The sequence below is a fragment of the Hemibagrus wyckioides genome, linkage group LG29, assembly GCF_019097595.1.
Source record: "Hemibagrus wyckioides isolate EC202008001 linkage group LG29, SWU_Hwy_1.0, whole genome shotgun sequence".
Classification (NCBI taxonomy): domain Eukaryota; kingdom Metazoa; phylum Chordata; class Actinopteri; order Siluriformes; family Bagridae; genus Hemibagrus; species Hemibagrus wyckioides.
In genome coordinates this window covers 11012193-11038393 of record NC_080738.1, presented here as the reverse complement: position 1 = coordinate 11038393, position 26201 = coordinate 11012193, and the positions used below count along the sequence as shown (strand labels likewise).

At 35.7% G+C, this 26201-nt stretch overlaps 1 protein-coding gene across 5 annotated transcripts in view; it reads right to left on the bottom strand.

Moving 5' to 3' along the window:
* Positions 1–26201, bottom strand: part of LOC131349041 (Kv channel-interacting protein 2-like) — a 199092-nt gene that overhangs the window by 17812 nt on the left and 155079 nt on the right. The window contains exon 1 of one of the 5 annotated variants that reach the window (XM_058384358.1): positions 20022–20378. The exons of the other annotated variants lie outside the window; for them this stretch is intronic. Coding sequence (XP_058240341.1) covers positions 20022–20127 — 106 coding nt within the window. The 5' untranslated portion in view covers positions 20128–20378. Of the gene's footprint in view, positions 1–20021; positions 20379–26201 lie in introns of those variants that run through there. 5 annotated transcript variants of the gene reach the window in all.

Below are 26201 nucleotides of genomic sequence, written 5' to 3'. Positions count from 1 at the left end.
TTTATTTAAAATAAATGAAATAAATCCATAATCTGGTGTAAATAAATCTAGTATTTCTCAGATAGTTATTGGTATATGTGGAGTGAATTTGTTTTAATGTTGGAAAAAGGCTAACTGATTAAAATGCTGTTAGATTCAGGTTGATGAAATGTTTACTGTTCATATGTTTAATAAAATATTATGAATTTGTTTTTTTTTTTAAATCTTGAGTAGTTTTGATGTTTATTAAAATTAAACTTTTCTATGTAAAAATGCATTTCTCATACAGTGTTTTATTTATTAGTAATTTATTTATTTATTTATTTATTTATTTATTTATTTATTTATTTATTTATTTATTTATTCTAAATATATAATATATAATATATATAGTATATAGTTTATTAAAAATATAATAATAATATAATTCCATGAAATTATTTTCTGTTTTCTTTATATTAAAATATTATATTATTTGGTAATTTAATAACTCCATGAACCTTCTGATCAAGTAAAACTATGTAAATATATACACCCAAGTTATATATCAAATTAACATAAGCAACCAAATAAATACACCGATTAAAAATATTTAATATTTAATTCTCGATTGCTATAAAAATAAATTGTGCTTCAGTTCAGTTTAATATGTGGTGTGAAAACTTGGAGAAAAATTGGAGGAAGCAGGCTTTGCATTTGTGCTTAACTTTGCTCATCCCTAAAAGCCTACCACTCATGCTGACCACAAGGGGGCAGTAAATAGCTACACATGCAGTCGATATGCTTTGTGCCTCGTTTCTGCTCTCTATCACACCTGAGCCTCTTATTCAAATTTAGTACGTAAACAATAACCAAATCCCAAGACAAGATTAATACACTTTTATGATGAAATGTCAGTGATTTGATTCGGAATGTCTCTTCTCATATCATCAACCGTGCCTCTGTTTAGTGCAGCCTTACAATATGGCACACTATTTATTCTGTTCGAAAAGCTGATCGTAGAATTGCTGAAGCCCACCTGCTGCATTTAGGAAGATGTGAAGCCTGTAATTTCCTTTTCTGTGGCTAAAAAAAAAGCCTCACTGTTATGGCAGAGCCACAGAGACATCTCCTGCTGTATTGATTTCTCCTTTTCACACCTGCTTTTACAGGCTGGGCCAACAAATCTCTATTAGAGATCTTAGAGATGTCAGAAATGCTTTTACGCTGACTTATGACATGACTAGAATGAGGATTGTATCCTCTGTTATTAAAATTGATGATTGGTAGAGTTGCTAACATTCAAAAGGACAGTTATTTCCCTCCAAATCCCTATATTAGGCATTTCAGTCGCTATCATTGACAAAATACCGTATATTAATATTCAAATAGAAGCATAAGAACAGCTTTTGTTTTTGGATAAATCACATAAATCCTTTCTGATAAAGTCAATTTTGTTAACCATGTGTGCATGTGAGGTAAGTACAAAATCTCTAGACTTGAAGACTTGAAATTATACACAAAAATGCAATCTTAATGGCACACACGGGGAACAGAGACGGTATAAACACACTATCTAAAAATGAGGAAAACGGAGACAGTATAAAAACACACCATCCAAAGATGAGGAAAACGGAGACAGTATAAAAACACACCATCCAAAGATGAGGAAAACGGAGACAGTATAAATACACCATCTAAAGATCTGAACTAGCAACAAGTCAAAGCACTCAATGAAAGCCCTAATCAAAAGACTTAAGAAAGAAAAACAGTCACTGTATAAAGAAAGAGTAGAGGCATCGAGTGAAATGGATCAGTGGAGACAAAATCAGGCAGACTAAAATGTCAAAACTATGCATAATACCAATACTAAATTCTACCTAAAAAAAAGTATGTAGCACACTAGAGTGTAAGATATGAATATTTTCAGTGCCTTAAAGATATCTAGATGATGTGCTGCTTGGGCCAAAGTATCATTTATAAAATCAATGTGTAATGAAATCTAATATACTGAAGCAGTATGCAGTATAAAGTATATACATGGGCACTATGTATTATTTGGCATAGGATACGGTATATGCAAGGACAGTAAGCAGAATACAGTATGGGTATGGGTGCGAAATATGTACAGGTCTATTTTACAATCAATTTAGACCTGTTCTGCATGGTAATATACAGTTCAGACCAGTTCAATATTATACTAAGAGATTAAACTGTAGATACTGGAGCACTACAATATGTCAGTATACAGTCCCAAAGTATATTCAGGAGTATATACAGTAGATATTAAAGCAGTCTGTAGTAAGTAGTATATATTAGAGTTTAAGGGAGTAGTATCTAGTAGATGCTGGAGGAGTATGTAGTAAACAATATATACAGGAGCGGTATGAGGTATACAGCTGATGAGCTGTATTTAGTATATATTTGATACAGGAGCATTATGTAGTATATAGTATACACAGAAAGTGTATGGAGTATATAGTAGATACTTGAGAATTATGTAGCAAACGGTATTTACAGGAGCAGTATGTACAGGAGATAGCAGAGGTGTATGTAATGTACAGTAGGTAATCAATTAGTATGTATTAAAAAGTATATACTGGAGCAGTATGTATTATATAGCAGATGCAGGAATAGTATGTATTGTGTAGTAGATACAGTAGTGGAACAGTATATATGAGAGCAGTATGTAATATACAGTAGATACAGGGGCATTATGTAGTATGTAGATAATGGAGTACTATGTATTATGCAGTAAATAACTGAGGAGTATGTAATATGGAGTAGTTAATGAAGGAGTGTGTAAATGTGGCAGATACTGGAGCAGTATGTAGTAGATGATGGAGGACTATGTACTATGTAGTAGATAACAGGAGTATGTATATGTAGCAGATACAGGAGCTATATGTAGTGCATGTGTAATGTATATGTACTGCAGAATGTATGTAGTAGATGGAGTACTATGTATTATGGAGTAGACAATGGAGGAGTATGTAGAAAGGAGTATGTATATGTAGTAGACAATAAAGGAGTATGTATATGTAGTAGACAATAAAGGAGTATGTATTATGGAGTAGTTAATAAAGTAGTATGTATTATGGAGTAGTTAATAAAGGAGTATATATTATGGAGTAGTTAATACAGGAGTATGTATTATGGAGTAGTTAATAAAGGAGTATGTATTATGGAGTAGTTAATAAAGGAGTATGTATTATGGAGTAGTTAATAAAGGAGTATGTATTATGGAGTAGTTAATAAAGTAGTATGTATTATGGAGTAGTTAATAAAGGAGTATGTATTACGGAGTAGTTAATAAAGGAGTATGTATTATGGAGTAGTTAATAAAGGAGTATGTATTATGTAGTAGACAATAAAGGAGTATGTATTATGTAGTAGACAATAAAGGAGTATGTATTATGGAGTAGTTAATAAAGTAGTATATATTATGGAGTAGTTAATAAAGTAGTATATATTATGGAGTAGTTAATAAAGTAGTATATATTATGGAGTAGTTAATAAAGGAGTATGTATTATGGAGTAGTTAATAAAGGAGTATGTATTATGGAGTAGTTAATACAGGAGTATGTATTATGGAGTAGTTAATAAAGTAGTATGTATTATGGAGTAGTTAATAAAGGAGTATGTATTATGGAGTAGTTAATAAAGTAGTATGTATTATGGAGTAGTTAATAAAGGAGTATGTATTATAGAGTAGTTAATAAAGTAGTATGTATTATGGAGTAGTTAATACAGGAGTATGTATTATGGAGTAGTTAATAAAGTAGTATATATTATGTAGTAGACAATAAAGGAGTATGTATTATGGAGTAGACAATAAAGGAGTATGTATTATGTAGTAGACAATAAAGGAGTATGTATTATGTAGTAGACAATAAAGGAGTATGTATTATGTAGTAGACAATAAAGGAGTATGTATATGTAGTAGACAATAAAGGAGTATGTATTATGTAGTAGACAATAAAGGAGTATGTATTATGTAGTAGACAATAAAGGAGTATGTATTATGTAGTAGTTAATGAAGGAGTATGTATTATGTAGTAGACAATAAAGGAGTATGTATTATGTAGTAGTTAATGAAGGAGTATGTATTATGTAGTAGACAATAAAGGAGTATGTATATGTAGTAGACAATAAAGGAGTATGTATTATGTAGTAGACAATAAAGGAGTATGTATTATGTAGTAGTTAATGAAGGAGTATGTATTATGTAGTAGACAATAAAGGAGTATGTATTATGTAGTAGACAATAAAGGAGTATGTATTATGTAGTAGACAATAAAGGAGTATGTATTATGTAGTAGTTAATGAAGGAGTATGTATTATGTAGTAGACAATAAAGGAGTATGTATTATGTAGTAGTTAATGAAGGAGTATGTATTATGTAGTAGACAATAAAGGAGTATGTATTATGTAGTAGTTAATGAAGGAGTATGTATATGTAGTAGACAATAAAGGAGTATGTATTATGTAGTAGACAATAAAGGAGTATGTATTATGTAGTAGTTAATGAAGGAGTATGTATTATGTAGTAGACAATAAAGGAGTATGTATTATGTAGTAGTTAATGAAGGAGTATGTATTATGTAGTAGACAATAAAGGAGTATGTAAATGTAGTAGACAATAAAGGAGTATGTATTATGTAGTAGACAATAAAGGAGTATGTATTATGTAGTAGACAATAAAGGAGTATGTATTATGTAGTAGACAATAAAGGAGTATGTATTATGTAGTAGTTAATGAAGGAGTATGTATTATGTAGTAGACAATAAAGGAGTATGTATATGTAGTAGACAATAAAGGAGTATGTATTATGTAGTAGACAATAAAGGAGTATGTATATGTAGTAGACAAAAAAGGAGTATGTATTATGTAGTAGACAATAAAGGAGTATGTATTATGTAGTAGTTAATGAAGGAGTATGTATTATGTAGTAGACAATAAAGGAGTATGTATATGTAGTAGACAATAAAGGAGTATGTATTATGTAGTAGACAATAAAGGAGTATGTATATGTAGTAGACAATAAAGGAGTATGTATTATGTAGTAGACAATAAAGGAGTATGTATTATGTAGTAGTTAATGAAGGAGTATGTATATGTAGTAGACAATAAAGGAGTATGTATTATGTAGTAGACAATAAAGGAGTATGTATTATGTAGTAGACAATAAAGGAGTATGTATAATAGAGTAGTTAATGAAGGGGTATGTATATGTAGTAGACAATGGAGAGGTACGTAATATGGAGAAGATGACAGAGGAGAATGTAATATGGAGTAGTTAATGAAGGAGTATTCATATGTAGTAGATAATGGAGTACTATTTAATTAAGAGTTCTGTAGTAGATACAGGAGAACTATGTAGTATACAGAAGCAGTATGGAACACTATTTATATAGTACATGTATAGATATAATATATGTATGTTATTACAATGTTATTAAAATAATAGACAACTCTGTTACTTTGACACCATCCTGTGAAAATATAATGAAACTGGCCAATTTAATATTAACACACACCTCATTTATATGCAGCACATATTTCCTAAAACACAGTTTAACTGCTCTAAAGGCTTAACCAGATCCCAGGGACAGACAACTGGTAAAAGTCTTATAACTGGACTAAGATCAATTCCCACATTTCTCTTCGATGTTGTGCATCAATACCATTAAAAGTGACCTCAGGCCTGTTTCGGCTGTCACGCAAAAATCCAATGAAAGCTTTATTGCTCTCCTTTGGAAGTTGGAAGTTATAAATAAATGGCAGACTTCCCTAAAGCCTCCTCAAGCAGTGGCAAAATGAGCCGGCTTTTAATTAGTCTGACCTCATATCCTGATGAGGCTCAGTTAGTAATAGGCATGCAGGAATATATCGCCCGGTCTTGAATTATTAATCCCAATCTCAATCTGTGTGTGTGTGAAACTGCGGTTGGGGCTGAGATTCAGAATGTGAGCTCATCCACCTGAAGATGGATGATGATTAAATTGATGATTTGTTCAAATGGAATTTTAAATGAAGGTTTGTGACTGATTTTGCGTAGCGCCATGAAAGCACTACCAATCTGCGTCTTCAATCGCATAAAACAAACGTTCACCTCAGCGCCTATGTATCTCTGTATGCATTTTCGAAAGTCCATTTTAGATACTAATTTTTGTTTCTCTGGCCATTCTGTGCTATTGTGCAATTCTTATTGCAGATCCTTGGTACACTTTATAAAGACACACACACTGGGCATATGCACATTATCTTCCATCCATGTGCAAATGTTTACCGCGGCCATGTGTATCATGTGATGGCCGCTAATATGTTTGCCAGAACAAATTAGGGTTCTAAGAGAACCCTAGGAGAAAAACAATATATCAGAAACTTCACTCCACAGCACTAACTAGCCTCTGACATGTCCAGCATAGCAGAAGACAGACGGGTCCACGTCGGCTCCTTGCCTCGCTCCCTGTGCAATAAATCAGATTTTCAACCAGAGAATCAATATCTGTGTTATGTAGAGGAAAGGAAACCTTGTATTGTTCTCCACATGGGGCTAGAAGATGAAAAAAAAAACTATTTTAAATCAGATTTTTTCCTTATTTGGACCATCAATTTGTTTTCCAAGCTGAGATTTTTCATTACAGACTGAGTCATAACAGTTTTATCAGGACAGCCAACTGCTGTTTATACCCATAACAGTTTTTAGTAGCAATAAAGAAAATGACCAGAAGTTAGACAAGGAGCTAAATTCATAAAGTGTTTTGACTTTCAGTTTTAAGCCTAGTTTACCTCTATTCTTGGCCGTGAGACAGGAATTCAACTCTGGATGGAATGTCAGTCTATCACTATGCACATACACTTTTACACACACATCCCAACCTAAGGGCAATGTAGAGTAACCAATTCACCTTGGGAGCTGGAAACCAGAGAACCTGTAGAAAACCCATGTGGGAAGATCATGTAAAACTAAACACAGACAGCAACCTGAGCTAAGGATCTAACCATGGATGCTGGAGCTGTGAGACTGAAACACTACCTCCCCTTATATAATATATATATATATATATATATATATATATATATATATATATATATATATATATATATATATATATAAAGCTTTAAGACTTAAAAAAAAAGAATTCAAATCATAAGGCTCTGCTCTGGGTTATCACACAAGTAAATCTAATTAAAACTCTTAAAGCGTATACTTAATCAACATGTACAAGTAATGAACTTGTTTACAGCAGGCTTTATAAATTACCCTTGGCAAACAAATTAAAAGTTAGACCTTTAAATTGCCTGCTCAAATGATACACTGAGACAGAGGTAACAAAAAGTTGAATAAAACTCTACATGTTTTAGCGTCTTATCAGATATTAGTTATTCCTCGGATTATTATTAATCAGGCAACTACTTGCATGTTAAGGGTAGTTTAATGTAGTGGTTTTCTGTCACCAATATCAGAGCTTGTGAAGTTAGCAAGTCACAGGCCTACCTCACGTCTTAGTGTCTAGCCAACAAGTTAGGAGACAAATTTGTTGCTAGTAGCTTGTGTACAACACTAGGCATATTGGGACTGGACTTGATGTTCCTCTACTAACCCTTTATTTTCTTTACCATGCTGTTTGTTCTTCTCGCCAGTTCTAATTCCACATCTGTCCAAATGCTAATGGACCAACTAGTGTGCTTGAGTGATTTTTTCCCAAATCAAGAAAAAACTGGGTTCCACAATACACAGATTCTAACAAGCCATGCTACAAGACAAAGATGAAGCCCTTAGAAAATGTCTGGATGTCCTGCACCATTCTAGACCCTAAACACTACCCTCTACAACTAAAAGTTTTCTGCCCATGAAGGATAAGGTCAGAGTTTCAACCTCAGGAGCTGAAGTTCTTGTCTATATCAATGTCTTGTATTTGTTTTGTGTTTTTTGTAGGCTGTAGATACTTAGCCACACGGAAATATCACTATGAATGATTTTACAGTGCTACACTACATTAAGATTATAGTACGCACTGTCTGGCAATGAAGCAAGTCTAGAAAAGTTGATAGTCTAGAATTTAAATCACATTAAAGAAGCTGTTAAAGGAGCCGACATGAAACACTAATCTTCCACCAACTCACCAGGCAAAAGGGGTTGAAGAACAGACAGTCATAAACCCTGAAGTTTAACTTCATCATTATTCACGATTTAATGATAAATGATATATAATAATATAAAGTGAGCTCATTTGTGTGTGAAATCTGATAAACTGTAGGTGGGGTTAACGAGCATGATTTACAAAGACGATTTGGGTTAATGATTTCATATGCGAAATAGGAACAGAAAGCAATATCACAATAACTTATTGCTAGCCGTGGTCACACCGCAGATGTTTAATAAATCTATATATTAATTATATATATTAATTGCCCCTCCCCCATAATTTATATGTTTAAGAAGATGCCAGAAGGTATATCCATGAAGGGTATGATGTGTACACTGCTTTCGGTGCAAATATTTTCCCACACTTTAAGATCACCACTTCACCAGCCCATGACGAGGTTTACAAATTAACTTTTTAATCATTAATCCATCCATCCAATCCATGCATCCATCCGTTCATCCATCCATCCATCCATCAATCCTTTTCAAAAAGGCATGTCTTTGGACTGGAGTACACAGAGGAACACAGGTCTTTACTATGCAGTTCAACCACTATTGCTTTTATTTCACCAACAGCACAGACAGTAGAGGAAACCTTCAGTGAGAAGACATTACTTTTATGTTTATCATGCAGAATAGTGTCATGCATTCCAGAGGCCTGAGATTATGCTATAAACAACCTCATCCATGACTTATGGGGTGAACCATATAACAGACGAAGCTATCTATCCAGATCATTACTTGCGATCAGACAACAGCCCCCTGACTCACCAGCTGCTGTTTGTTATTTGCATAAAGCAGCGTTTTTCTCTATTCAGGGAACCAGTTTCTCATCACTCATAATCTCCCAACAGTTTGCACTCCTTTCTGCAACTCCCTGATTAAAATGAACAAACGCAAAAATTTTGTGTGCATTTAGTGTGCACATACTTTATGGACAAGACATGCTTTCTGCTCATTCAAAGGACACAATCCTTCATCTAACCAAACATTAGTCTGAACTAAATGTGAAATAAATTAGAGGTGGAATGTTCCAAATTTGCAAATGTGAAATTAGAAAATCAGAGTGACTGAAACACTACATAAGTATATTACAAGACAGATTTGTGCAATATTGAAATTTTGCTGCTTACAATTTGCTATTTAAAAATAACTATGACCATTTTCATTAATTAAATTCAGAATTTCAACAATTTCAGGTTTATGGAGAGTATGGCACGGTGTAATAATATATTTCCAGTGGCAATTGTGTAAACCCAGCATGATCGTGAATTATTATGTGATTCAACATGTGCAAAAAACACACAAAAAGCAAAACAATCAAACAAAAAAACAATAAAAGTTACTATACTATCTTTTTTAGCTGTCTCAAGTCTACGTGGAAAAGACTTTCACTGTTGATTTCCTGCTAAGTGTTTAGCACCGGAGAGAATAAAATCATTTTTATGCCATTTCTAAACACCTTTATGCAAAAATACAGTGGCATTATGTTTATTTACATTTCTGCTATTTTAGCAAATGCCCTTATCTAGAGCGACTTACATTTTAATCTCATTTTATACAACTGAGGGTTAAGGGCCTTGCTCAGGGGTCCAGCAATAGCAGCTTGGTGTACATGGGATTCAAACTTACAACCTTCCAAACAGTAATCTGACAGCTTAACCACTAAGCTACCACATCATAATAGATAAACAGATGTACACTACCAGTCAAAAGTTTGGACACACCTTTTAATTCAATGTTTTTTTTGTTTAGGGATTTATTTTCTACACTCTAGAACAATACTGGAGATTTCAAAACTATGAAATAACACACATGGACTTAAGTAATCCATATGTAATGACAACAAAAAACAGCCGGTTGTTATTTTAAGACACAAAGGTCTGGAATAGTTCTTGCAAGAACAGTATTGTCAAGTGCATTTGCAAAACCCATCAAGCACCATGATGAAACTGGCTCACATGAAGACCATCCCAGTAAAGCAAGACCAAAACTGACCTCTGCTGCAGAGGAGAAGTTCATTTAGAGTTACCAGCCTCAGAAATCACCAATTAACAGCACCTCAGATTAGAGCCGTTATGAAGGCTTTACAGAGAATCAGTAGCAGACATATCTCAATATCAAATGTTCAAACGACATTATTGTGTATTTCGGCCGCCTCCAGCATTGTTTTACAATGCAGAAAGAAATATTAAACAGGTCCCTTCTGATTGCTGTTGAGAACGAATAAGTGTATGAAAATATTTATATATCTTAACGAGCAACAGATCTGTATATACACATTAAATGATCTTTCAATCTTGATAAACACACAAGGCTGGGACCAGCCAAAGAATCCAGATTAGACAAAGGGGAGATTATAAGAAAGGAATAACCAGAGAGAAAAAAAAGAAGGAATAGATGAAACTACGTTCCGCAGGAAAATTATTTTATTGTCTCATTTTGTTCGATTTTCATAAAAGTCATAAAAAAAAAAAAACCCTATGGGCCATATAATTGGTCCTTTAGTCTTAATTTAACCTTCGATAACTTTCACATAAAAGGGAATAATATGATTGTTTTTAAAATAAATGTGCAATTACGATGCATTGTTGATATCAGAACATGACTTCATGTTGAAACCTTTTACCCAGAAGAGGAAAAAAAACAAAAACATTTCAAACGTGGACTAATGGATCCCTGAGAAACAACACGAGAAATGTTAAAGGATTCCATTATGGCAATGCGAAAGATAGCTTTATCAAGGCTAAGTGTCATCGATCAAAGGCCACAGTTCTGTTGAAAATGCTTAAATGTGAAGGCTGTGAAGACTAATAGCTGTTGTTGGAGTCAGACATGAAAGTTTTATTCAAGGATTGTGCGATGAAAGGCCTCTGGTTTCTTCGTAGCCCATGCATTTTTAATAACTTGTCAGGCATGAGAGTAAAACAAATCTTAATGTTTTCCCCAGACCCCCTCCCTTTCCTTCAGTTATGATGGCTGAGCACTTTGTGGTGTAATTCAATATTGGAGTATAAATCTGTTAGAGTAACTTCTTATTAGAAACAGTCCTTCTTGCAGGTTATATGAGGTGAAAGAGTTGATTTGATTTAGCAGTAGTTATTAAATTGATAAAGAAAAGTAATAGTAAGAGTATTGATGTGGAATAATCTAATCCAGCTTTAATTTATGTTTGTTCATATGAACCATGTGTATACTGTAACATTCTGTTTGGAACTGAAGAAATAAAAAAAATGTGTCTGCATACTGAGCTTTTCAGCATTCCTGACGTGTATTTCTAACTAGAAATGTTCCACTACAATTTACAGCCGACACGAAGTTATGAATTTATATACTTTTACTTGAATTTCTAAGTCAAGCATTGTAGCTAAATTAGATGAAACTGAAGTAGGATTCCTTGACTTGAATTCATCTGCAAGAGTTTCAGATTTAAGTTTCTAATAATTGAGTGTTTTTTCTAATAATTTTGCTGCAGATTCAATTCTGGACTATTGATCGGAAGGTTGTGAGTTTAAATCCCAGGTCCACCAAGTTAGGCCCCGGAGCAAGACCCTTAACCCACAATTCCTCAGCTGTATACAAAATGAGATAAAATGTAAGTCACTCTGGATGAGGTGATCTGCCAAATGCCAGAAACGAGTTACTATTTTAGATCATAAAACATAGTGTCGCATTTAAGAACAGATTAGACAACAGCTATGAGTATTTGTTAAGAATTAGTTTGAGATAGATAGATAGATAGATAGATAGATAGATAGATAGATAGATAGATAGATAGATAGATAGATAGATAGATAGATAGATAGATAGATAGATGTTTCCAAGTCTGATCCTGAGCTCAAGTTACTGTCTGTTTCTTCTCACTATCTTTGAGTAGCTTCATCTGGGTTATCTGGTCTCCTTCAACCTCTCAGAAACATGCAGGTAGATGCATTCTACATCAAGAAAGATTAACTAGCTTCCCATGTCTAGCTTCCTGCTTCCTGTCCAGTGTTTACGGGATAGGCTCCAGATCCACAGCAACTCTGACCAGTATAAAGAGGATTAATGAATTTGTCTATGGATTAAGATTCAGTGCTGGCATAAAAAACGACATTAAGTCAGAAATATGGTGATGATCAGCCAACGGATTTGTGTGTATCTCATCCTGAAGTTTCTCTCACTTCATTTAGCACTGCTAAATGTGAGTTAATGTTGCTTATTCAATGGAATTCAAATGTAAACTAGCTCCATGTCTTCCACTCAATCAAGAATATTGATGGTACCATAGCAGCTGCAAAACCCTGCTAATAAAAATTCTCGCTAAGCCACGATGACAAAGTGAAAATGTCTTCCACATGCCCAGGATGTGCTCGTGTGCTATCAGTATTGGTTGCCTTTTTGTTAATTTGTGGAGAAATTTAGACGGTCAGAAACAAATTGGCTGAATAACCGACATGAACGTTGTGTCGTCAATACTATTAAAAGTGATATAATTTATCACGTTTCCCAACGAGACAGAATTAACACACCCACCCACAGGCTTCTTCTTAAATTTAAATGAAAATGTTAGCAATCATGTGACTGTATAGTGTTTAAGTATTTTTAGAATGTGTAGAGACACCTTGCTTCCCGCCCACATGGCTATAAAGCAGAGCAAAGAAATTGGATGAAAAGAGAAAGTACTGTGTATTTAAATGAACATGTCTGAGGCCTTGAGGCTCGGCTCATTCATGTCTTTGAGTGTGCTTGCTGTGTATTTTAAGCGATGCCTTAAGAAGAATTGTTCAAGGACAAAGCACCAGGTAGAGTTAGAGAAGGTCACAATAAGAGGATTATTCAAGTCTTTGAAACAACAAACCCATACTGTTCCAAGCAATATGTGGTAGACTTAAAAATGGATATTGGATAAAAATTATTTTAGAAAACATTCTGATTCTGGACTTTAACAGGGAAAATAGTGGCTCTAAGGTACTAATCAAACAGTTGGGGGTTTTAAGCTCCAGCACTAAATGGCCCTTGATCAAGGCCCTTAATGCTCTCTGCTCCAGGGGCACTGTATCATGGCTAACCCTGTGCTCTGACCTAAACTTCCTAAACTAGGATAGGCGAAAAGAAGTATTTCACTGTACTGTAATATACACTAATCAGGCATAACATTATGACCACCCGCCTAATATTTTGTTCTTTTGCTGCTAATCCAGCCCTGACCCGTTGACACATGGACTCCACTAGATCCCTGAAGGTGTGCTGTGGTATCTGGCACCAAGATGTTAGCATCAGATCCTTTAAGTCCTGTAAATTGCAACTTACATGACTTAAAGGATACTTTAGATTGATACTTGAATAGTTTTGCAGATGTTCTGATCCAGTGGTCTAGCCATTACAATTTTGCCCTATCAAACTCGCTCAAATCCTTACTCTTGTCCATTTTTCCTGCTCCTAACACTTCAACTTTGAGGGCACAATGTTCACTTCCTGCCTAATATCTCCCACCCAATAACAGGTGCCATGATGAGGAGATCATCAGTGTTATTCACTTCACCTCTCACTGCTCATAATGCTAAGCCTGATCAGTGTATAGGTGACAAAAAATGGCTTCTTCATGCTTGCAGCACATTGTTGTGTCACTTATTGAATATTTACAATTAGTATATATATATATATATATATATATATATATATATATATATATATATATATATATATATATATGTCTGTTATAAGGCTAGTCAGAACACTGTTGGGTTTCTGTATGTAGAGTAACATGATTCTGTTTAGCTGCTGGTGAGCAGGGTGACAGGAAATCGGAAGGGTGTAAACCCCCTGTTGGACAAACAATTCATACCGCACCACAATAATAATTGTCTCCTTTCACGTGAGGCATTAAACACTAATAAGGAAACTCCATTTTTTGTTAAAAAGAGAACTTCTTCCAAAGTATTGGAGCTGCCATTCTCGACGGCTCAGAAATCACTAACTACCTGAATCTCTTCCAGTCCAGTGTGAACAATGTTCTCTTACCGTACATTCAATTTCTCCTTAATATGATACTGGACCAACATTGCAACAGTGAAACCTGTTTGTCATCTCATAAGTTTGAGATAGTCAATGTGTTTTCTCTTATTAAGCTCCACGGGCAATGTTTCCTGTCTCATCAGCACAGCAGACAACCAACAATTTCTCACAGGAATAATAAAAAGAATCCCTAACTCCTTTGGAGTTCACCTTTCACTCACATATGTTAAGATCTTTAAATGACTTTGAGTTTATAAAGCATCCTTAATCAGTTATGCACTCATCTGTACAGCATAGGTGCAGTCTAGAAGGATCTATAACCACAATGTGCAAGACAAAAACTCTTCACACTAAAGCCATTAGCAGCAAACCACAGAAGATGGCTTTATAAACACTTAAACGCTAACAAGTGATTAAATAGACTGCCGGAAATTGTTGGCATCATGACACATCGCTACACAGATAAAGAGGTTGTACAGTAATCGTATGTTTTTTATATACACTTACAATAATTAAAGAATGATGAGGTTGTTTTAAAATGTGGAGTCCCATATAATGACACTTTCCCTGACTGAAAAGAAGTGCACTAAAGCAGGTTAAACTTGATTACGGAGCCACATTAAGGGTTAAAAGACCCAGTATGCTAAACTGGACCACTTATTTTTGTACAGTCTCAAAAATAAACTTATTGTTATACCTCCTGAAATATTTACGTGTAATTTTTGTCAAATTTTCCAAAAACATACTTTCGGAAAAAAAAAGCTCTAGACTTATTTAGAACATAGCACTAACCCTTTATCACTTTTGCAAGTAAACATAGCACTTAGATAGCTATCACTAGTATGAACTTTACAGAATATTGCACGTCATTAAAAGAGTATTCAATAAGCTGTACTGTCATACAAAAATGTAACATACAATATATTGTATAAATACATAACACGCATTACAATTTGTAAAGGTTCTTTTCTACGTTTTCCATTACAAACAACGGCTTCAGTACAAAAATGTAAGTTATATACAAGTTACAGCAACACTGACTTTCTTTTCTCTAATAATATGCAATTTATTAAAAAAAATAAAATAAACATAAAAACTTAGATCTTTTATTTTAACCAGAGTTTTACCAGAATAAAAATCATAATAAAACAACTGCTTAGAGTTTTAAAGCATAGAAAACATTTCCTTATTAAAAAATCTTTTTGAAAAATTTAACTTTAAAACTTTAACTTTAAAAATTTAAGAGTGCTTAGTGCTTAAACTAAGGAGCACATTTTTTTCAGATTCACCAAAATTACATTTAATGGTTAATTTAGTAAAAAAAAGATTTTTTAATTTAATTATTATTATTTTAATTTATTTAATATAATACAATTTTTGATGCAATTTTATGTACTTTATGATTTTCTATTTCAAGTGTACTTCTTAGAATTTGAGATAAAATGTGAGTTTCTCACATTTTAATTAAGCACATGCAGCACTTTTATATTATATTATATTTTTTATTAGATATATATTATTTTTACTTGGTTCATTACTACAGAAAGCTGATGAAAAAAACGTATCTTAATTATAATATAATATAATATAATATAATATAATATAATATAATATAATATAATATAATATAATATAATATAATTCTTATCAAAAATTTTAGTACTTTTCATTCACAAGTACGTTCACATGTACAATATTCAGAACGTTTCCATTATCTTCTTAAACACAGATATGTGCCAATCACTTTTCTCATTCTAGCAGAGCTCTGAGTAGCATCTGACACATAATTCAGACGCATTTACGGTAATTGAGCGACTTGCTGCAAGCTTCTTTTGTCGAGTTTTGTGAAATGCTATAGGTGGTGTATATGAATGCAGTACTAATCCAGTATCTGGAACTTATTTCGAAGAATGTGAGATATTATTTAAACCCTAGCCTCACATATAAGGTTAAAAATAAGCGAGCTGAGGATAACATGAGTAATATTAACAGCGATTACCAGGAGTGAAAAAAACCCAAAACAAAACCTACTCTAATAACGACAATCAATCTAACAGACAGCCTAATACAAACACTTAACTATCTGAGAAAACTATTTCTCATTTTCCTCAAGTCGTTCATCTCCTATCGAGCCGTCCAAATAATTCTGTGCCTCATAAAATCCTCGGCCTATAAAATTACCTCACTCGTTAGGACAAAACAGAGTACACCACAGGTTTATGACCTGTTTCTGTCCTACTACCTCTTGTGACTGCGTATGGGGTTGTCTCTGCTCATAATATGGACATGTTATCTATAAGGCCATAAATGAGAGAGTAATATTCCCCTTTGGTATAGGGCTTGCCAGCAGCCATCTTCCTGAGCTCTTATTCTCTATATTAAAGTTTGTTTGCTGGACATTTCAATTAGGAAGAAAGCACCAGTGAAACAATACAGACTCATTCATTAGAGTAGCAGGAATCCATTCGAATTTCAGCAGAAAGTCTACATACATCTACCCACTAATGACTATTAATGTTTTGTGGTTGAGAGAGAGAGAGAGGGATGCTTGTAAAATGATGCTAAGGTCATGCTGAATGATTTTTCAGCTTCTTCCCCCAGGCATGGAAGCTCAGGACAGTATTAAAGTAGAATTGCATCCAGCTCTGGCACCATTAGGGATTTAGACTTCTTATTTAGCAGAAAAATATAGGGCTGCTGTCCGACCAAAGATGGGTTTTAGAGTGGCTGATTACAGATTACAGCAGTCTTTTATATATATATATACACATATATATGTATACACACTTTAAAAAATGTCCGTGATAAAAAAATAAAAATAAATAAATAAATAAATAAATTCTAGAACAGATTGTTCAATATTATGTGATCCTCTTAAAATGATAAAAGAAAACATTATTCGAAGGGAGTTCGATGTAATAAGGGTACTGTTCCTGTGTTATCATATTTGTAGCTGTCTGTGAGTTTGATATAACCCAGTACTGTCTTCCTCTTTAAACGAGCATCACAGAAGTGACATAATCAATCACATGCTATCATTTATTTCAACCTTAGTAGAATGAAGTAATCTAGATATAGATAACCATCCCATGTTTATGTAAAGTAGGAAAGTGGCCTAACACGGAAGTGTGAGAAGTCTAACTGCATGATAACATACAGGAACACTTCATCATGTCCAACAAAGGCCTCAACCTTCAGCAGCCATTTATACCGTACTAAAATTGAAAAACAGCCACCAAGGAAAAACTGAAAAATTGAAAAACAGCCACTTTTAATCTAGGCTTTCTTTTTGTGCACTCTTCAATCACTATCTGCAAAGTCTTGTGTGTTTATTATCTCAATTACAAGCTGCATTCTCTACCAATTACTGTGTATTCAAGTGTATAAGACTGTTATATACTGTCCTGTTTGGTCCACATCAAACATTTCGGATGATGTGGTCTGGAATTTTATAAATCCTTATGTTTAGGTACAACCTCACAGGGTCAGAGCCGCGTTACAATGCTAACGCAGAGACAACAGAGCACCGAGCTGAACTGCAATGAATCGGGAAAGTGACTGGCAAAGTAAGTGAAGTAAAAGGATGATCAATGGGATCGATTAGAGAAAAGATGTAGATGTTTATACAGATTGATATACAGACTAGTCCGAATATGAAGAATCCAGCGACATCATTTCAATCGGTTCAGTTCGATCACACTCCAGATGATGGAGAAGCAGGCAGGCATGCCCTCGTCACAGTTTGCCTCTTGTCCACCTGGCACAGGTTTGACACCTATTCATTACACGGCTTCACTGACAGTGAGTTATGTCAGGCATGTGGCGATAAACAGAAGCAGCGAAGTGCCGGAGTGCTTGTTACAATTAATAATTCACCACTCGAAAGGCGTGGTGCTGTGACCTCGGCCTCTTCCTGACAGACAGAATCACAACCACAGTAACCACTTTAAGATTTCACGTACAAGGGAAGTAAACGCACCAGGGCTTATTTCAATCCTCGAGACGCCTTTGTTATTAAAACCATTGATATTAAGGTAGCACTTTGCCTAATGTGTCTGGACAATTTATTGGCTTTTGCTCTCAGAGCTTTTCTGTAATGCTTCGTCTGGAGACTGAAGCTAAATACCTCTAAATTTCGTACAGGCCAAGTCTGGCACAAAGCTCAGGGTGAGGGCAGTAAAAGGAACTTTGCTTTTTAATCTTGAAATGAGCAATCAGTTGGCACGTCTTCCTCCGAAGCTGGGCGTGCTCCAGGAGACACATCAGTGTGGAGGTCTGGGTTGAGAGTGGGAGGGCTGTTTTGATTAATTCAAACTACTTCAGTCCATAAAAAATGACAGATATTCAGGCTACCGCATCCCTACGTTGTCGCTAGAACCAGTCCAAGTGGACTAAATGCCAAATGGTGAATTATTTTAACAAATATAACCAGGCAGAGGTCCAAACGTAAAGACTACCCATGCAGACATATCAATCACAAACAGAATTAATCCAATAACCTGGTGGGGGGGGAGGGGATCCGGGTGGGGGTTGGGGGTTTGGACTCAGCACTTTATAATTTTCTTAATATCTACTGTATGTGTACGTGGTAGAAACATAAGTTTGTGTATATATTGGGTTTATCCTTAGATGTTTTAGATGTAGATACTGAATACATAACATTTATTTGACTTGATTTCCCACTAGGAAAAAGATGTTTTCAAAGGTAATATAAAAACAAAGAAATGAAATGAACTCAAAACATCTTCCTTTCCGCTTGATAGTAAATAAGGGCTTGTCTGTCAAGTAGGAAACTAGATGAGAGATTATTAATGAGAGTTGAGCAGGAAGGGGGCGGGGCTAAGATCAGGTCAGTTAATATCAGAGAGTTAAAATCGATTACTTGCATCAATTGAGGGGATAATTTCAAATTTGTATTGAAAAATAAAGACTGCTCTGTTTGCATCATCTATTTGCGAGTGATAATGCATATTACTTGACTTCACTGTTACAATGTATTAAACAAAATGCATAAACACTGACAGGTCTGCATCAAAGGCCAAATACACTTTTCTCTGAATTCCAGCCAGAATCGTTCTGTGGCGTTTAAGTGACCTTTACAATCAAGCACGCATCTCAGTTCAAGATAAACACTCCCGTGAAATGACCGTCGTCGAACACGTAGATTAGATACTGTCAGCACTATATGGCACTTGAAGGCCTAAAACGGAGATAAAAACATCTGCAGAATTTATATTATGGAAAATATTAAGAACATGAAGGGCAGGGTAAAGATTTATCAACAGTTAAGGGCCATTCTTCTAAATTGCTATTAAATGATTGGTTATTCATGCAGAGAAGACTTCAAGGATATCTCAGTGTGTTTATCTGAATATCGATCTTGGTTGGCAAAACAAATAAAAGCAGAAATAAATCAGTAAACTTTACAGACTGAAAAGAAGATACATTAACAGAAGAAAATCTATTTGAGTGTTAAAGTGTTAAAAGCACAACTGAAAAGATTCAAGAAACTTTTTTCTTCATATTCGAGAAATGTATCCCCCTAGTCATAGAGGGAAAGACGGAAAACAGAGAGTTATGTTTCCAAGCCGAGACGCCGAAAGAGCATCACCCGAAGCCTCTTTGTGCCGTACTATTGATTAGACCCTAAGTGCACCATGCACAGAGGCACGGGGAGGGGAGTACAAGGATTCACAGGATAAAGTTTCAGAGCCAACAGTTGCAGGGAGTAACCAAACTCCTCAGCCCTCACCACAGCTGGCACCCTCAGGGACCGATGGAGGGTACTGCAGAATTTTTGCAAACTCTTACACATACAACAAATATACATACATAGCTTTAGCATTTCTACTGTACAACTCTGATTTCTCCACAGTTAATGCAAGAGAGCTAATAAAACTAGTGTGTTACCTTCTCCACCAACAGGCTCAAACAGTCCAAACTGTTCCAGGACCTTGATGAAAAGTCCCATGACCACCAGGACGGCGATCATCTCAAGGCCATCCAGGTTCATCATAGTGGAGCGCACTCATCGCATTGTGAACAACAATCCCGAAAGTTACCAGTTATCCCAGTGGTCTTTCAAACAGTTGAGCCGAAAAGTCTCCAAAATTGAAACAAGAACATCAAAACCTAAAACAGTCAGGTTAAGCCAGCCTTATAACCTGAAACAGCAGAAATGGAGAAAGTGAAGGGATAGCATCACATGCTTGCTGTCTTTCCAGGGGATCTGAGACCTCGAGGCACTTTCCTGAAAACTCGGACAGACACAACAACACAAACAGCTTGGGCTGTGATTGTCAGCATGCAATCTCACAATGCGGGGAGTGAGGAAAACGAAAGGAGGGAGGGAGGCAGAGAGAGAGAGAGAGAGAGAGAGAGAAAGAGAGAGGAGAGCAAAGGAGGGGGACAGAAAAGAGGCAGAGGGGAGAGAGAAGTATGCCCTCCCTATCTAGTGACACTACCTTCATTGATTTGCTTAATGTAGTTTCCAAGGTAACTGGCAGTGGATATTTAGAGGCACCTTGGTAAACAAGCATGGTGGCAGTTAAAAGAAAGCCACAATTCAACAAAACAACCGCGTACAGGTTTCAGATCAGGGTTTCATTCTAGAACTTTTAATGCACTGGTGGTATCCGTAGAGGTCCAGCATTGGTGCAGGGTGTTGGTGCAACCGAGAAGAAGTCAGAGGTCAAATCGACTGATTGATAAAGTAAGGAATAAAACATTACGGCATGATGGCGTGATACAGCTGAGCTACTCTTACCACTTTAAAGTTGATTATTTTCCAATAAAATCACATCCCGATGCGGGTTTTATTCCTCTTACACCACAGCGATTTGTTTTCCATTTGCAATTTATTAATACTATATACTAATTAATATATATATACTATATTTATATATACTATATATATATGTATAAACACTGTATATTATCTCTGTTACCGTTGTACATACAATGTACATAATGCATACATTTTTGTACAATTTAAAATTCAATATAATAATATATTTTTATACTTTTTATATTTTACAGCACTTTATCTGTTGTAAATACAACTTGCACATACTTCTTTATGCACATTCTGACATAGCCTTATTTATTAATGCACATATTTACATATTTATCTGCACTTGTTCATTTGCACAATTTCTACTATTTGCACTTCTGGTAGATGCTAAACGCCATTTCGTTGCTATGTACCTGTACTTTGCAATGACAATAAAGTTCTATCTATCTATCTATCTATCTATCTATCTATCTATCTATCTATCTATCTAATAAATATAATGTACATTTTAATCTTGTGGAACATCCCCATCAAAATAATCAGGCGTGTTACTGTTATCGCATTATAACAGCTAGAAAAAGTTAGCAGCCTTTCTTAAAATAAAAAAAGAAGCTTATTATACGGATAAAGTAGAGATAAAATAGTAACTTTAATTATATTTATTTATTTTATTATATATATATATATATATATATATATATATATATATATATTTTTTTTTTTTTTTTTCCTTTTCTGTTTCTCTACTTCTGTAAAGCTGCTTTGAGACAATGTTATTTGTAACATATATATATGTAATATTGTTGTCCAATATTAAAAGTAGCTATACAAATAAATTGAATTGAATTGAATATTATCCTAATATTATTATCTCCCTTACTGACCTTACTAAAGTGCTGACTTCCTAATTTCTATATAAATTAAACAAATGTCTCCTAACAGAATCTTTCGACATATGATATCATTCTCTTTTTGTACGTTACCCCACTTTTTCTTTCAAATTTGTTTATTATTAGAGTAGAATTACGCGACGTGTTTGCCATACAAGTCTGTGCAAATTGAAACAGGACGTATTAGGACAACCTGTGATGTGGATTAAAGCCGGGAGCATCAGTGTAATCAGGTAGAGAATATCTGATACATATGTTTGAATGAAATCTAGCGTCATTAAAATGTTTAAGTCTATTTTTAGTACAGAGCCCCTCATCCAGGATTGGACTGGATGCATTTTGTGCATTTTCCCACTATTTCAGGACACAAAAGTGAAACTGAAATGAATCAATGAACAAAAAAAAAAAATAAAAAAATAAAAAAATAAATAAATAAATTAAAAAAATCATTCTAAACTTTGTCCTTATTCAAGCATTTTATTTCAAGAGAGTAACAATTTCACTGCCACCTTGAGCTGATCATCCTAAAAGCACTTAGCCGGATGATTCAACCCAAGGCTGAGTTTATTATCAGCGTATTTTAACTCAGAGAACATCCATTTTCTCCACTTGTTCACTCTCTTCCTGCCTAGGGAGGGGGTTAGCCAGTGTACGTGCGTGCACACACACACACACACACACAGTCAGGCGTACAGACAGACAAACCGAAACCGACAGACAGACACAAACACACACACACAGAGATAGACAGACAGACAGACACACACACACACAGAGTCAGACAGACAGACAGACACACACAGAGTCAGACAGACAGAAACACACACAAAGACAGACAGACAGACACACACACACACAGACACAGACAGACAGACACACACACACACACAGAGTCAGACAGACAGACACACACACAGAGACAGACAGACAGACACACACACAGAGTCAGACAGACATACAGGCACACACACATACACAGAGATAGACAGACAGACAGACAGACACACACACAGAGTCAGACAGACAGACAGACACACACAGAGTCAGACAGACAGACACACACACACACAGAGTCAGACAGATATACAGGCACACATACAGACACAGAGTCAGACAGACATACAGACACACACAGACAGACATGCATAGACACACAAAGAGTCAGACAGACAGACAGACCCACGCATACACACACACAGACAGACAGACATGCTTACACACAGAGAGAGTCAGACAGACAGACAGACCCACACATACAGACAGCCAGACAGACATACATACACACAGAGAGTCAGATATACAGACACACACACATGCACAGACAAACAGACAGACATGCATACACACACAGAGACAAACACATATACACACAGAGTCAGACAGACAGACAAACAAATACACAGACGGTCAAACAGACACACACACACAGATAGGCAGACAGACAGGCACACACACAGACAGACACACAGACCTGTTTTCTGAATGTCATACAGACACCATCTTCTTATTCGTCACAGGCTAATGAACAATTTCACACACTTAATGTGGATATAGGGGCAATTTTAGTTTCACTTTGTCATTCTCAAATGCCAGCCAGAGGAGATGCTATTTTTCCTCCTCTTTATTTTCCATTTGTTTCCTTCATGTCTTCAGTTTTTCATTTTTATTTTTGGCATCTGTTAGCTGAGAGCTGAAATGATAAGTGATCTTAATACGAATATTACTCTCTGTATTCGGGAGCGTTCTGTGCATTTGAAGGCTATGATTAATAAAAAATAAAGAGAGGAAGGACATTCATTTGTTACACACACACACACACACAGAAACAAATCCACATGACATCCACATGGTGTAACTAGGTGTAAGCATGTGACGCTGCCATAATTGATCATTTTTTTGGGTTATTTTAGAAAGAATTTCTAGTGTGATGGGAATACTGAGGGCTTTGCAAACAAGTAATAAACAAATCCTGCCTCCAAGCTGCTACAGTGGTTTTGTACTCAATGGAGCTTGTAGACTTTGTTATTGTGCACAGCATGAGGGAGAGAGAGAGAGAGAGAGAGAGAGAGACAGAATGAGAGACAGAGAGAGAAAGAGAATTAGAAAATGAGAGAGACAGTGAGAGAAAGTGAGAAACAGTGTGAGAGAGAGAGAAAATGAGAGAGAGAGAGAGAGAGAGAGACAATGAGAAAGAGAGACAATGAGGGAGCATGAGGGAGAGAGAGAGAGAGAGAAAGAGAGAGAGAGACAGAATGAGAAACAGAATGAGAGACAGAGAGAGAAAGAGAATTAGAAAATGAGAGAGACAGTGAGAGAAAGTGAGAAACAGTGTGAGAGAGAGAGAGAATGAGAAAGAGAGACAATGAGGGAGAGAGAGAGAGAGAGAGAATGAGAGACAGAATGAGAGACAGAGAGAGAAAGAGAATTAGAAAATGAGAGAGACAGTGAGAGAAAGTGAGAAACAGTGTGAGAGAGAGAGAAAATGAGAGAGAGAGAGAGAGACAATGAGAGAGAGAGACAATGAGAGAGAGAGACAATGAGGGATCATGAGGGAGAGAGAGAGAGAGAGAGAGAGAGAGAGACAGAATGAGAGACAGAATGAGAGAGATAGTGAGAGAGAGATACAGTGAGAGAAGGAGAGGGGGGGCAGTGTGTGTGAGAGAGGGGGGGTGAGAGAAACAGTGAAAGAGAGAGAGAGAGAGAGAGAGAGAGAGAGAGAGACAGTGAGAGAGCGAGAGAGAGAGAGAGAGAGAGAGAGAGAGAATGAGCGAGACAGTGACAGAAAGAGAGAGACAGTGAGAGACAGTGAGAGAAGGAGAGAGGGGAGGGAAAGAGAGACAGAGAGAGAGAGAGAGAGAGAGATTGAGCAAGACAGTGAGAGAAAGAGAAAGACAGTGAGAGAGAGAGAGAGAGTGAGAGAATGAGCGAGAGAGAGAGCAAGAGAGAGAGAGACTGAGCAAGACAGTGAGAGAAAGAGAAAGACATTGAGGGAGAGAGAGAGAGAGAGACTGAGCAAGACAGTGAGAGAAAGGGAAAGACAGTGAGAGAGAGAGAGAGAGAGAGAGAGAGAGAGAGAGAGAGTGAGAGAATGAGCGAGAGAGAGAGCAAGAGAGAGAGAGACTGAGCAAGACAGTGAGAGAAAGAGAAAGACATTGAGGGAGAGAGAGAGAGACTGAGCAAGACAGTGAGAGAAAGGGAAAGACAGTGAGAGAGAGAGAGAGAGAGAGAGAGAGAGAGAGATGCCAATGTGGATGAAGAGTAAAGGACTACATTACACCAAACACACACACTTAAGTCTTCCTAAAATGAACATGAGATGGAACTTTAAAGAGTAAAGAGTAAAGGTGATCTCCCTGATCGCCCGGGCGTAATTGAAGGTTGAGAGCAATTACAGAGCAGTAATGGTTATTTAGTGCACTTTTCTCTGCGTTTTAAAAAAAGGCCAATCAATGTGTATGTAATTTCCCCCGTTTAACAGATATTCCCAGGGAACAGGCACGTACCATCAACAGCGCAGGGCAGAAACTCATCTCACACGCACTCGCCTTATGGCTAATAGATCACCTTTCCTGGAAGGTCAACATAATATGATCTTATATCTCAAGTACTTTGACTGTCAAGGACTTGGCTGAAGACCAGCGCTAAAATACACCTAGTTCATGCCGTGATCTGTTCTAGAGACGTCCGTGCTCGATGTCTGTCCGACGTCCAATTTTTTCCTAAACATGATGAGAGCCGGCTCTAATGCTCAAGATTAGTCTTCCATTTTACAAATGAGATTGTCATAGATTTGACCTTAGCTGGTTGTTACTGACCTTCTCAAAATGTCGGGTAGATGCATCCACAATCTGATGCTGATGCTCTCTCAAGCTTTATAGAAACCAACCACTGCACTCATTTCAACAAAAGGTCCAGTTCTGATTCCTCTCAACCTGCTCAAACTATTTATATCAGCATTTCCCCCCCTATTTATTATAATGAATATAATTGCATGCATGCAGTATGCAATACACAGGCATTACAGGCTACCTTATATACATATGTCATATAAAACATTATTCAGACATTTATAATGCATTATAAACAAGTATTACAGACTGGCATTATAGGGCATTCTATATATGTGTATCATTGTTATTCACCTTATTCAAGAATTTGTAATACATAATCATTCACAGAAAGTGTTACCAAAGTGAATAGGTTATAATGCATTACAACGTGGTTAATAACCTACATTATAATGTCTAAAGTAAACTGATACAATGAAGTCATTTGATTTATAAAGTGTTATGCATGCAACTAGGAGGAATAACATTACAGGGTCATGTCAGGTATCATAGGGTACTAGTTAATGTGTTATAATGCATTATAATATAAGTGTCTACAATGTTAATATGAACTTATAGT